This window comes from Heterodontus francisci, chromosome 24 (assembly GCF_036365525.1).
Source record: "Heterodontus francisci isolate sHetFra1 chromosome 24, sHetFra1.hap1, whole genome shotgun sequence".
In the NCBI taxonomy this organism is placed as follows: Eukaryota; Metazoa; Chordata; class Chondrichthyes; order Heterodontiformes; family Heterodontidae; genus Heterodontus; species Heterodontus francisci.
The window spans coordinates 74,841,433-74,856,636 of NC_090394.1; the positions used below are offsets into that span (position 1 = coordinate 74,841,433).

The 15,204-nt window shown below is 43.1% G+C and overlaps 1 protein-coding gene across 4 annotated transcripts in view; it reads right to left on the bottom strand.

The window, feature by feature from the left end:
* Positions 1–3,012: 3,012 nt before the first annotated feature.
* The window catches only part of polr3e (polymerase (RNA) III (DNA directed) polypeptide E), a 59,082-nt gene continuing 46,890 nt past the window's right edge, over positions 3,013–15,204 (bottom strand). For all 4 annotated transcript variants that reach the window (XM_068056624.1, XM_068056626.1, XM_068056625.1 and 1 more), the window contains 3 exons: positions 9,164–9,241; positions 6,525–6,650; positions 3,013–3,847 (listed from right to left, as the gene is read on the bottom strand). In XM_068056624.1, the coding sequence (XP_067912725.1) occupies positions 3,791–3,847; positions 6,525–6,650; positions 9,164–9,241 (261 nt within the window). In that variant the 3' untranslated portion in view covers positions 3,013–3,790. The remainder of the gene's footprint in view (positions 3,848–6,524; positions 6,651–9,163; positions 9,242–15,204) is intronic.

Consider the following 15,204-nt stretch of genomic DNA (forward strand, 5'->3'; position numbering starts at 1 on the left):
GATGCTTTCTCATTCCAGCCCTTGCTGCACACATCCTAGCACAATAAAGAAACCAACAAATTCAATTGAATAATCAGTCATTCCTGGATCAATGAAAAGTGCCTTTCTCGTTAAGGGGGATACTCTGGGGATGGGGTGAAAATGCAGCTTGTGATTAGCAGAAAAAAAGTTGCAAGTTATGTACTAAAAAATTATTAGTACACAAATATAAAACAGCAAAAACACACACCTTCAGTTGTGTTGCAATTAGCAGGTGAAACCAGACAGTATTAAGTTACTAAATCAATTCAGATACTCATTTAGCCTATGCAGACCCTGCAGAGAAAAATGTTTCAATAAGATAGAAGTTGTAGCCATAGTAATTATTCCCATTATACAGTCTGTCTGCTAATGTTTAAAAACAGCCTCTGATATACGTTCTCTTCCTCTTTCAAATAGTTGTCATCTCTCCGTGTCTTTCCTCAAATTTGCTTAAAAGTTTCTTTTAGACGGAAGTCTGAGCAAGTGATATTCAGCCAAAAACATTTTCCCCATATTAGTTTGACTTTACTATGATTTTCTAAGTGTATTCTTTTCTCAGACAAAGTCAACACAGCTTTACAAAAGGGAAAGAGATTTTGACAAATTTTGAAGATGTAACTGGTATGGTAAAGGGGAACCAGTAGATGCAGTTATACCTGGATTTCCAAAATGCATTTGATAAGGTGCCACACAAAAGCTTAAGATGCAAGATAAAGGCTTATGCAGTTGATGATGAGCATGGATAGAGGGCTGGTTAATGGACAGGAAGCCTCACAGCTCCAGTGACCCGGGTTCAATTCTGGGTACTGCCTGTGTGGAGTTTGCACGTTCTCCCTGTGTCTGCGTGGGTTTCCTCCCGCATGCCAAAAACTTGCAGGTTGATAGGTAAATTGGCCATTATAAATTGCCCCTAGTATAGGTAGGTGGTAGGGAAATATAGGGACAGGTGGGGATGTGGTAGGAATATGGGATTAGTGTAGATTAGTATAAATGGGTGGTTGATGGTCAGCACAGACTTGGTGGGCCGAAGGGCCTGTTTCAGTGCTGTATCTCTAAACTAAACTAAACTCCTTTATTACCTCTCAAGCAACCAGCAAATCATCCCATAAAAATATTGCACTTGTAGAAAAGCGACAATGCCCAGAGACAAGTTCTCAATTTACTGAAAAGGTACTTTTCCCCCATCTCAGGCCTGTCAAGTCACCACTTTTTTTATTCGATGTGTAGCCCAGAAATGTCAATTTACAACACTGGGAGCAGTTTTATGTTTATATTTTAGTGTTAATTTGCACAACTCTTTTATTGTGTAGCAATAAAAAACCATCATGTTCATTTATATGATGAGATCACCATTTGATCATAAAACATGTCCCAGAACATTGTAATGTACAGAATAGTAAGTCAAAATTTACAAACATCACATGACAGCAACTGAAACTAACACTTATGCTCAGCTCTGGACACTATTTGACATTTGGACTCTCCTTTCATGGTTAAGATTTGATACTGAATACCAGTTTCTTACATAGTTCACAATGCTCTGATGCTCCTACCCAAATTTTAAGCTGCTATCGAACAAAAAAATTGGGTTTGTATTATTTCTCATTAATCAATTTTAATCAGTGTACATTGCACTGCTCAGCTGTAATCCACAATCTGCCAGATTCAGACTTTCTGATTTACCTTTTGCTCAATATCCAACCAGACTGTTTGATCAATAAAATCTCAGGTGAGAGAAAATAACAGCACTGAAAAACAACTCATTTAAAAATAAAAGTCAAATCAGTGGAGGTTTATTTATTTTGCTGGAGACTTAGACATTGACATACTGCAGCCTCAGATTAAACAGGATTAGCAGCTGCCAGCTGTCGCTCAGTCAGGATCCTATAATCAGCCAGCATTCCCAAAACAGTGAACCCTGCTGTAGGGTATCAATATGTGGACATCAAGGTAGAACAGGATCAGGTGTGATCCTCTCATGGCTGGATAGCTTGCCAGCACTCACACTTAAAGAATGCTCAATGGGAGTCAGCACCTAGCAAACTGCAACTCAGCCAAGACTTAGTGTTTCATTTAAACATACATGATTCTGGGAGGACTTGACATGATAGATGCTGAGAGGCAGTTACCTCTGGCTGGAGAGTCTAGACAAGTCTCAGGACAAGGGGTTAGCCATTTAGGACTGAGATGAAGAGAAATTCACTCAGATGCTTGTGAATCTGTGAAATCCTCTATCACAGAGGGCTGTGGATGCTCAGTCGTTGAGTATATTTAAGGCCAAGATCGATAGGTTTTGGACACTAAAGGAATTAAGGGATATGGGAATCAGGTCAGAAAGTAGAGTTGAGGTAAATCAGCCACAATCTTATTGAATGGTGGAGCAGGCTCAATGGGGCTGTATGACCTACACCTCATCCTATTTCTTACACTCTGATGGAATCTTTAGAAGGAGGAGGAATCAGGGTAGAATGAACCAAAGAGAGTTGAACAAAGGAAATGTAAACTTATTTTACCTTGCACACAGGGGTAATATTTGGAGGCAGCTGGTTTAAAATGGCACAAGTCAGAACATAGCAATGAAATGCAGTTAGCGTTCACAATGTTACATGCATGCTCTCCAGCCAAACTGTCTGCAACAGTAAAAGAAATCACAAAGATAAAACATTAGGGGAAAAGTAATTAACTGCAGCAAACTGGCATTAGCAAAAAGGGTTCAATGAAAGAAAACTGTATCAGGCTTTCTAGGTGGCACTGAGGGCCAAATGAAGCTTTGACCTAGGCCACAGTATGTGGGTCCAGTGCTAAAGCTGGCAATCTCCAACAGTGTGTGTGGAGAAATTAGTGCAGGAGAGGCATTGATCACAGCTTTTGCCAGTTGCATTGTTTGAATTTACAATATATTTCCTACATTTTCCAGCAAACCTATAGAGCATACCTGCTCCAAGGTTAGACTTACAGTGGAAATTCAAATAAAAAGGCACAGCAGTCCCATGGTTTAAACATTTTATTTACAGTGTTTATCTCAGACCATTTGCAACAACTGAACAGGTGCCACACTTTCCCTCACCTGCAAAATGACAATTTCAAGCTAGGATGTAATTTAAAAAAAAAAAAACCTCACTAAAATGTCACAAAAAAAGTTATCTAGGAACCAAAGGAATTCAGTACAATTCACTGATATTAAAACAGTAAAATGTCAAATTAAACATTCAACAGGTAAGGTGAATCACTTTCACTCCAGGATTGTACGAGATTGCTAGATCACAGCTTTCATTAGTGAAAAGGATTAGACCTTGCTTTTTAAAAATGATCTTTTTAATGAAACAGAAACTGAGCCTTTGATTTGGTGGTCCTGTATAATAAACAAGGTGCACTGGGGGGGGGGAGGGGGGATTAAATATTTCAAATGAGGGAAGAAATGCAATGATATTCCATGATTCCATACAACTGAAGCCAGCTGATACATTTCTCTAACCAATCAAAACTTTATTTTGAACACAATTAAAATTAATAAATCCAAGTCAGATATTGTTCAGCTGCAAATATGAATTAGGCTTTTGTTCCTTATCCCCAGTGTAGGTCGATGCATCATTCCATCTGGCTTTCTCATTCAGTTCCGATAAATGGTCAAAGGCTTGCGTGCCGTATGGTTCGATTGTCTGCTATCCCATCTCTGGAGCAAAGTCAGCATTCCACCTTCATCATCAGTCATCTCATCGCCCTGTTCCAAAGGACAGTCATTGTATAGCAACAGGGCATTCTCCAGCTGTCATGAAGGCAGGGTTCCTTTAAGATACCACATTCCACCATGACTTGCACAGCAGTCCTGTGAAAGATAGAAAAGTTTAAATTGGCATTTACAATGCTAGGGGGGGAAAAAAACTTTTGTCGTAATGTATGACACATGGCAGTCAATTTGCAACACCACAAGCTCCCACAAACAGCAACACGACAATGGTCAGATGATCCATTTTTGTGATGTTGGCTTAGGGATGAATATTGGTCAGGACAATGGGGTGAACTCCCTTGCTCTTCAGATAATACCATGGCATCTTTTATGTCCACACGCGAGGACAGACAGGGTCTTAGATTACCAGCATGCCATCCAGCCAGACTGTCAGCAACAGTAAAAGAAATCACTAACATAAAACATTAGGGGAAAATTAATTGACGGCAGCAAACTGGCATTAGCAGAAAGGATTCAAAGGAGGAAAACTCTCATCCGAAAGACAGCACCTCAGACAGTGCAACACACTCTCAGTACGGCACTGGAGTATCTTTTGAATGCTTACTTTATAAAAGAGACATCTATTTCTTTTCAAAGATTAACATATAGCAAAATCAGCCAAATGTCCTGAAGCAGCAGAACCAACAATCTGCCACTCAAGAGGTTAGCATGATAATCAGAGCCATGGCTGACAGATGTGCACTTCTTGGTCTCGCACTTTTTAAGTTAGCACAAGTGTAAATGTAGCTCGGATGTGAGATTTGAGTCTTCTATTTATCTGCGCTAAGGCAACACAAAACACCCAAGTGATGATTTTTAAATTTATGATCCAGACTTTGGCCTTTCTAAATGTCTACAGCAAAAAACCACAGGACTGGAGAAACAGTGAGTGGTTCCAAGTACGACAGCAAATGATCTCATCATGCTGATGTGCAGCCCAGAACAGATCAGCAACACACTGCAAGTTTTCCATTAAAAACAAGAAACTGACCATTATCAACATAACATGTTAGAAATGGAAAGGGAAAATCCTGAATGACAGTACGAGCCTGTCTACACTAATTTCTGCTCTGGTTCTGCTGCTTCAGGACCTGTAGCTGATTTTGCTCTATGTTAATCTTCGGAAAAAAAATAAATGTCTCTTTTATAAAGTGTTGGTTTTGCCAATATTCTCACCTCATGGTACTGACTCTTGCTGGGATATAGTCCCGCAGGCACCAACTTCCACCAATTATCTCTCCCAAGTGATCATTCTGCACTTACGAGCCCAGGACATGAAGTGGCTGCGTGCTACTTGACTGCAGGTGCATCACATCATGACCTCAACTTCACCCAATGTTCACAAATGGCTCTGCTGAATCAGAATGGTCCCTCTCGAACCAGGAGACCTACCTATGCCCTGGCTAAGATCAGTTAACTAGCGATGGATAAAGGATTGAATCCAAGACCCTTCCTGCATTTACTGAGAGTCACTGGCTGAGTCCTACTGGCTGAATCATAAGACTGTTTAAAACATTTTTTAAAAATCATTAATTTTGCAACATTCTCAATTAGCTCAACTGCAAATAAGCTTTTTACTCATTTCCAGGATGTGGGCACTGCTGGCAAGGGCATTTACTGCCCATTTTTAGTTGCCCTGAGATGATGGTGGTGGTGAGTTTCCGCTGGTAGCTGCTGTGATACAATGGAGGGCAATTACGAGTTAACTGGTGTGTAACTGGAGTCACACACAGGCCCGACTGGGTAAGGATGGCAGCTTTCCTTTCCGAAAGGACACGAATGAACCAACTGGGTTCTTACAACAATCTGCCAGCTTCACGGTCACTTTTACAGATACCAACAACTTATATTTATAATAGCGCCTTTAACATAATAAAACATTGCAAGGGACTTCACAGGAACATTATTAAACAAAATATAACATCGAGCCACATAAGGAGATATATTAGGTCAGATGACCAAAATCTTGGTCAAAGAGGTGAGTTGTAAGGAGTGTCTGAGAGGAGGAGAGAGAGGCATAGAGGTGTAGGGGGGGGGGGGCGGTATTCTAGAACTTAGGGCCCAGGCAGCTGAAGGCACAGTCACCAACGGTGCAGCGATTAAAACTGGGGATGTGCAGAAGTGGAGGAGCGCAGAGATAACCAAGGGTTCTAGGGCTGGAGAAGATTACAGAGACAGGGAGAGGTGAAGCACTAGAGGGATTTGAAAACAAGAATGAGAATTTATGAAAAAGAAAAAGGAAAAAAAAATTAATTGAGGCATTGTTGGACCAGGAGCCAACGTAGGTCAGTGAACACAGGACTTGGTGCGAGTTAGGATATGGGCAGCAAGAGTTTTCAATGAACTGAAATTTACAAAGGTTGGATAATGGGTGACTATTTATTTATTTATTTAGAGATACAGCACTGAAACAGGCCCTTCGGCCCACCGAGTCTGTGTCAACCAAGAACCACCCATTTATACTAACCCTACAGTAATCGCATATTCCTTATCACCTACCTACACTAGGGGCAATTTACAACAGCCAATTTACCCATCACCTGCAAGTCTTTGGCGGTGGGAGGTAACCGGAGCACCCGGTGAAAACCCACGCGGTCACAGGGGGAACTTGCAAACTCCGCACAGGCAGTACCCAGAATTGAACCTGGGTCGCTGGAGCTGTGAGGCTGCGGTGCTAACCACTGTGCCTACTTCACTAACGTATCCACACACTACAGCTCTGCTACATTATTTAAAGCAGATTTAAACTCCTGTGTTAAGCAGTTGGTCACATTACCTTCAGAACCTTGTCCACATCTGGTTTACTGAGACTTGCTCCAAAATCCTGACCCAGTTTAGACTGGATGACAGTCCTACGCACACGATAATTTTTTGAAAAAATTTCGAGGAGTATCTGCCGATGCTGAAATGAGAAAATGTTAACACTGCCTCATTGGAAGACACAGCTCAAGTTTGTTCAAAGTATCATAGAACCAAAGAGCACAGGAAGAGGCCATTCAGCCCATCAAGCCTGTGCTGGCTTTCTGAAAGAGCAATTAGTTCCAATTCCCTGCTCTTTCCCCATAGACCTGCAAACTTTTCCTTTTCAAGTATTTATCCAATTCCATTTTGAAAGTCACTATTGAATCTGCTTCCACCATCCTTTCAGGTACAGATCATAACAATTCACTGTGTAAAAAAATATATAATTTCTCCCTCTGGTTCTTCTGCCAATTATTTCTGGTTACAACCCTCCTACCACTGGAAACAGTTTCTCCCTACCTGCTCTATCAAAAAACTTCATAATGTTCAACCCCTCTATCAAATTTCCATTTAACCTTCTCTGCTCTACAATCACTGCTTACTGACTGACGGGAACACTGGCTGGGAACACAGGAATATAAACCAGTTAACATCATTTCCTTTTCTTCCCCATTTTATTGATACTGAGGGCAGAGGTACTGCCAACATTTCACTCATGGTCCTAAGACACAGAAGTGTCTTTATACAGATATAACAACCTCACCCTGTTGAAAACAATCCTAGTTCATTCCCCACTTCTTCACACTCTGCCTCCTGTAAGGACTCCATTCCATTCTCCCAGTTTCTCCGTCTCCGACGCATCTGCTCTGATGATGCTACCTTCCATGACGGTGCTTCTGATATGTCTTCCTTTTTCCTCAACCGAGGATTCCCCCCCACTGTGGTTGACAGGGCCCTCAACCGTGTCCGGCCCATTTCCCGCACCTCTACCCTCACCCATTCCCCTCCCTCCCAGGCCTGAACCCCTTGTCCTCACTTTCCACCCCATCAGCCTCCATATCCAAAGGATCATCCGCCGCCATTTCCGCCACCTCCAGCGTGATGCCACTACCAAACGCATCTTCCCCTCCCTTCAGCATTCCGAAGGGGTCGTTCCATCCGCGGCACCCTGGTCCACTCCTCCATTACCCCATCCACCTCGTCCCCTTCCCATGGCAACTTCCCCTGTAATACCTGCCCATTTACCTCCTCTCTCCTCACCATCCCAGGCCCCAAACACTCCTTTCAGGTGAAGCAGCGATTTACTTGTACTTCTTTCAATGTAGTATACTGTATTCGCTGCTCACAATGTGGTCTCCTCTACACTGGGGAGACCAAACGCAGACTGGGTGACCGCTTTGCAGAACACCTCCGCCCAGTCCGCAAGCAGGACCCTGAGCTTCCGGTTGCTTGCCATTTCAACTCTCCCCTGCTCTCAGGCTCACATCTCTGTCCTGGGATTGCTGCAGTGTTCCAGTGAACATCAACGCAAGCTCGAGGAACAGCATCTCATTTACTGATTAGGCACACTACAGCCTGCCGGACTGAACACTGAGTTCAATAATTTCAGAGCATGATGGGCCCCTCATTTTACTTTCATTTTTAGTTATTTTTTCTTTTTTACATTTTTTTTGTATGTTTATTTTATTTCATCTCAGTTTGCTTACCCACTGTTTTTTTCATGTTTGTACTTGCTGCTGTTCAATTTTCAGTCCATTAACACCCTATCTGTACTAATGCTTTGTCTTTCAACACACCATTAACATACTGTTTGCCTTTGCTCCACGACCTTCTGGTCAGCTATTCTGTGGCCTTGTCCAATCTACACCTTCTCCTTTGTTATCTCTTGCCCCACCCCCACTTTACTTGCTTGTAAACTTTGACATTTCTAATATTTGCCAGTTCTGAAGAAGGGTCACTGACCTGAAACGTTAACTCTGCTTCTCTCTCCACAGATGCTGCCAGATCTGCTGAGTATTTCCAGAATTTCTTGTTTTTATTTAAGTGGCACTGACGTTTGATTGGTTTCAAAGTACAAGTAGAACTTTATTTTCCAGATTCTTTTACATTTGTGGAACTAAAAGGCTTTCCATGCTGACATCTGCAGCAATTTCCCTCCTTTCGGTCTCATCTTGCTCATAAGGTGAAGAGCACATTTACTTCTATGTTGAAGGATTCCCTCTCGTAACAATCATAAAATGATAGACACAGCCCATTGTGCCTGTGGTGGTTTTTTTGGTAGACCAATCCAATTAGTCCCACTTGTCTGCTCTTTTCACATTGTCCTGAAAACTTTCCCCCTTCAAGTATTTATCCAGTTTGAATCTGCTTCCACTGCCCTTTCAGGCAGCGCATTTCAGATCACAACTTGCTGTGCAAATAAATCTCATCTCCCCTCTGGCTGTTTAGCCAATTATCAAACCTAGGCCTAGTATCACCCAGTTACTTCCTGATTCAACTCTTTAACCCTGGTGCTGCCTTGCATTACAGACCTGGGCCCTTCTCAACAATGAGAACAACTCATTCTCAACAATGAAAAGAAACACGACAGGCAACACTCACTTGGGGAGTAGAGCTGGATTCAAGAGCTTTGAATGCCAATTGAAAAAAGATAATTTGGAATAAGCAACTTACCTGATCAAAGGAGTCCCCAGCTTCCCATAGTGCAAAGACCTTCTGTTCATCAGCTGAAGCAGTTGTCTGTGGAGGGAACTGAACAGCATCTGTGTAAGAGGGTGCTTCCATGCTCCAACACTGAAACCTAAAACTACAGAACATGCCCAGCGATGTAAAGTTTGAAACTAAGCCCACGCGCAGTGGCAGAGTTGGCACTGGGTCAGACAGGTGTAAAATACTTCCAGACACACGGTTGGTGATTGACCTGGGTCACTCACTGAGCTGCTAGTGGCAGCTGGGGTTCTACCCATTTAGCTCCAGACAGGCCTGCGAGCCAAGTCTCTAAAGACTCCAGGCTGGACAAACAGCGGGAATGATACTACTGCATTGTATTGGTAAATTGTGAGGATTTATGAAGTACACCTGCTCACATCTGGAAGGCCTCTAAACCCTGGCTCTAACAAGTTGTCTGGACCTGGGAAAGTGGGGTTTAGGACAAGGGTTTATGCACACGCTGCATTGAGCAAACAGAAACTCCAATTCCATCTTGGTTTACAGATTCAGCATCTTGAATGGATTCTCTTTATGTCAGATAGTCTGTTAACCAAAACATTCAAAATACCACAAATTGAGCTCCACCTAAACATAAAGGTGTTTTATATCAGGAAAGGAGAAAAGAACAGAACAATTAAATAGCTCCCGTCACATGCTCAGGATGTCACTAAGAACTTGGCATTTATTGCCCATCCCTAATTGCCCTTGCGGTGGTGGTGAGCTGCCTTCTCGAGCTGCTGCAGTCTGTGTGGGGTAGGTACACCCACAGTGCTGTCAGGCCTCGTTTGCTACAATGGAGTGGAGTGGCTTGCTCGGCCATTTCAGAGGCAGTTAAGAGTCAACCACATCGCTGTGGGTCTGGAGTCGCATATAGGCCAGACAGGGTAAGGATGGCAGATTTCAGCCCCTAAAGGAGATTAGTGAAGCAGTTGGGTTTTTAAAGACAATCCAACGGTTTCATGGTGGGATTTGATACCATGTTCATTGTGTTTTTTTAAAAGTCTATTCCTCTGGATTACTAATGCAGTAACATACCCAGGATGCTTCACAGATAATGGATTATAATTGGAGTGTTGTTGCACTGTTGTATTGTAGGTAAACATGGAGCCAATTTGTACAAAGCTAGGTTCCACAACCAGCAGTGAGATGAACGCCCAGCAAATCCTCTTGAAGGTGTTGGTAGAGGATGAGCTCCTGGAATCGTTTACATCCAGCTCAACAGGCAGACAGGGCCTGGGTTTATCCTCCCACCCAAGAGAAGCTCAAACATGCAGCACCCCCTCAGCAATGGACTGAAATGCCAGTCTACATTACATGCTCGTCCTGCACTGAGGATAGAACCTATAAATTTCTGATTTAGAGCAGTTCACTTAGGTGGGATAATTACATATAATTACAAATAATTACATAGGATCTACAGCAATGACACGGGCCTCCTCCCTCTCTAATTCGTCTTGCCCTATCAGCATATCTTTCTATTCCTCCCTCCCTTGTGTGCTTATACAGCTTCCCCTTAAGTGCATCTCTGCTATTCACCTCAACCACACCCTGTGGTAGCGAGTTCCACATTCTCAGCACACTCCATGTAAAGAAGTTTCTCCTGAATTCCCTATTGGATTTATTAGTGACTATCTTATATTAATGGTCGCAAGTTTTTGCTTCCGCCACAAGTGGAAAACAAAATCAAGCCAAACACAACAGCCACCAGGGCTGATGTACGCTTGCCACCTACCAAAGTGCCACCAACTTTGGGAGAACTGAAACGGAAGCCAACCTCTTCCTCAGGGCTTCCCAAAGGCAAGCTTAAGGCGGGCAGGGGTCACAACAGATACAACCTTGGTGGCTGCGGCGCATGTGGAAAGTCTTGTCAACAAAGTGTTGGGTTCACAAACTGGGCATGTCACAGGTTTCTTAGAGTCTATTGCAAGAGCCAGGAACACTGGTTATCCTGCAGTAATGGCACTTTGATCTCAAGCATTTTCAATCAATGTAACTTCAGCACAACGTTTAACACTGGTTTAACACCAGTTCCGAAGAAGGGTCACTGACCCGAAACGTTAACTCTGCTTCTCTTTCCACAGATGCTGCCAGACCTGCTGAGTGATTCCAGCATTTCTTGTTTTTGTTTAACACTGGCTTGGATTGAGTTTCTCTGAAGCTATAATCTAGACGGCAGAAGGAAAGCAAAAGGCTACAATTTAATGTTTGGACTCTGATAAGATGCACTCAAGATCCATTTATGGTTTATGTCATCACTTGGTCGCGTGGAATAAGTTTCAGCCTCTTTGTGGCCTAATTTGACGTCTTCAATTTACTATAAATAAAATCCCCAGCAGCTTCCATTTTACTTACAGCAAACTGTTCAGGATATAGAACGGAGTGCGGAGGGCAGCTGGTTACTGACACTGGCTGGGTTTTGTTAGTGAATTCAAGCACCTTTTGGGCAGGCAGGAGAAACAAAATACAAACAAAAGCATCACAATGGGACATGTGCTTTTTAATAGCTTAAAATCTCTTTATAGAATCATACAGCACAGGAGGGCATTCGGCCCATTGTGCCTGTGCTGGCTTTTTGAAAGAACTATCCAATTAGTCCCATGCCCCATAGGGTGGAGGACCATAGATTTTCACCTCTCCACACAGATGCGGGATCAGAATTTGGCAGATTTTATCTTTATTTATTTTATTTAGAGATACAGCACTGAAACAGGCCCTTCGGCCCACCGAGTCTGTGCCGACCAAGACCACCCATTTATAATAATCCTACAGTAATCCTATATTCCCTACCAACTACCTATACTAGGGGCAATTTACAACGGCCAATTTACCTATCACCTGCAAGTCTTTTGGCGGTGGGAGCAAACCGGAGCACCCGGCGAAAACCCACGCGGTCACAGGGAGAACTTGCAAACTCCACACAGGCAGTACCCAGAACTGAACCCGGGTCACTGGAGCTGTGAGGCTGCGGTGCTAACCACTGCGCCGCCCTTCTGACTTCAGCGTCCATGGCACCTTCACACTAAATTCAAAGGCCCTTTGCTCCCATGTGAGGTCATCCACGACTCAGATGTACTCTCTCAATCAGGAGGAAAAGTGGGTGCACATTAAGAGGGGTACAGTGGGGTGCGGGACGGCAAAGAGAGATTTCAAATCTTGACCTGTGCAGTCACATCCTGGAAGTGAAGAAAGTAAACGAGAGCTTGCTGAAAGCGATATGAACCAGATATAATTGACTCATTTGCTGCTGAAACAATCATCCATTCCTTTGTTACATCTATACGTGACTAGTCCCATGCTCTCTGGGCCAGCCTCCCATCTTCCACCTCCATAAAGAACAGTTCTGTTGCAGATGTCTTCTCACACTAGGTCCTGTTTATCCCTCAGCCCTGTGTTCACTGACCTACATTGGCTCCCAGCTAAACACTGCCTCCGTTTTAAAATTTCCTCCCTAAACTTCTCTGCCTCTCTCGCCCTCTTTCCTCCTTTAAGATGCTTCTTAAAACCTACCTGTTTGACCAAGCTTTTGGTCACTTGCCCTAATACCACATGTGGCTCAGTGTCAAATTTTGTCTGATAATGCTCCTGTGAAGCGCCTTGGGAAGTTTAATGTCAAAGGTGCTATATAAATACAAGTTTTTGCTGTTATTGTTGGCTGTAAAACCACACTGCCTGAACTGCACCAGATTCGGGTTTTCAAAGGAAATTCAAGTCTGATGTGATTTATCCTCCAGATCAGCTGCTTGTATCTAGTGCGAGCTGATTCCATTATGAGGGCCTGCACCCTACATGGTCCTTGAAAGGTTGTGCAACTGACGGCCTGGATTGCAGATCTGAGATCTGGTGCAATCGCTTGGCTGTTTGTGGTCATTGCATCAAAATTGGGAGATGGGCAACTCTTCCTTCAGGGATCATAAAAAAAAAAACACTGCATATTAGCAGACACATAGTTTGAGTTCAGGTGATAAGGATATTTCACATGGCACTTTCTAGTTCTGTATTTCGAGACTCTTTGCGTGGCTGTCATTCACTGAAGGAGATCCATGCTACTTGGATCCATTAAAGTTCCTATTTTGATATTAAGATGCACAGTTAATACTCTAATTAATATCTTGACTGTTCACTTCTGTAATTAGGACAGTACTGTAAGAGGGAGGGAAAAGGGACGTTTGAAATTAGCTTTAAACTGATTTCCACCAGATCTTTTATTGAGGCGTGAATCCATTAAAATTATCTCCTCTCGAAAGTGAGGGAGATGCAGCCTGGGAATTGCCCGTTGTTTTCTAACCAAAGATAACATCTGGAGATGTGCGTATACTGCATCCGTATCAGTAGGGTGCAGTTGGAAGCACCTCTGTAATCATACAGCCATGTTATTACCAAAATGGATAGGTTGCACACAACAATCACAATATAAAATGAAACTTCAGCACCAACTCTGGCAGCTGTGGCTCAGTGGTAGCAAACTCAACTTGGCATCAGGTCACACCATGTCTGGATGGGAGAGGGGAAGTGGTTTGATGGTCTTTTCCAGTTCTTTACCTGTGCCTGTACTGTTCCCACTGCTCGTCGCCTATGTGACTGCGCACACACTTTTTACCGCTATACACCATGCACCATAAAGACGGGGCTAAATTGTGGCGAGTCGAAGAGACTTAGTAGTTGGCAGGAAAAAAGACAGAGGCGCAAGGGGAGAGCCAACTGTGCAACAGCCCCAACAAACAAATTTCTCTGCAGCACCTGTGGAAGAGCCTGTCACTCCAGAATTGGCCTTTATAGCCACTCCAGGCGCTGCTTCACAAACCACTGACCACCTCCAGGCGCGTATCCATTGTCTCTCGAGATAAGGAGGCCCAAAAGAAAAGAACACCATGCACAACACCATGCGAGTGTGGGAGGGATTGTACATTGATGGAATAAGGACAAAATATTTACTCACTGTAGTGTAATGGTTAGTAAATATTTTTATGTATTGTCAATGCTTTGGTTTTGTTAAAAAATCTAAAATCTGAAGCGCTAAATTTCTGTGGGATTTCATTTGCTGTTTTTAAATAAGGAGCAAAATACCGGAGCTCCCCAGTTATTTCCCAGGGTGATGAGTAAACCAGGAGAACATTGTTAAAATAGCATGATGTAACATGATAGCGTAATATAAACTCCTGCTAGATGAACGAACCTTCTTACAGCTGGACCCTAGGCCTGACCTTCAACCCCAAGCTCTACAGTGCTAAACTCACTCGCCCAGTCATCAGGAGCCTAGAGGAGCTGGATAACCATTTAAACAATCCAAACACCTCACTGGACCACTGATTATTCTGCTCGAATTGTTTTTTGTGTTGAATATACATTTATTTTAAGAAACACGCATCAGTCTTTCATGTGCATGTTTCTGAAAACAGCTGCTTCTGCCTGAAATAAAGAGAGCTCTTAAGACGCTATAACTGGCAACAAGAAACCAACGCAAATGCAAATAGATATTGGTTATCATCTTTTGATCGCTTTAAGTGACGGCCTGCTTTACACATGGTCGATATAAGTGGTGGGGATTGTTTCTGGCTGTGATCTTTGCTAGGCAAAGCATGCGTTGATAGTTTAATCTTCACAACAAGGAACAGACAGGAAATCTGCAAACTAGGTAGGTGGTAGGGAAATATAGGGACAGGTGGGGATGTGGTAGGAATATGGGATTAGTGTAGGATTAGTATAAATGGGTGGTTGATGGTCGGCACAGACTTGGTGGGCCAAAGGGCCTGTTTCAGTGCTGTATCACTAAACTACCTTGACAAGCTCCCAACGACAAAGCAATTCTACTGTCAGGGCTCAGCATTGATTAGCCACAGTGACAAAATAACAAGCCTGTGGAAAAACAAAGTCTCATTAAAAGCTGAAAGATCGCTCCTGTTAAATCTGGTCACCTTTCTGATCACAGCTGAACCATTCCAGGAAGTGTCTGCCTGTTAAACATCTGTGGGGTGTCAGTCACCCCATTCACTCTATCACATCAATAA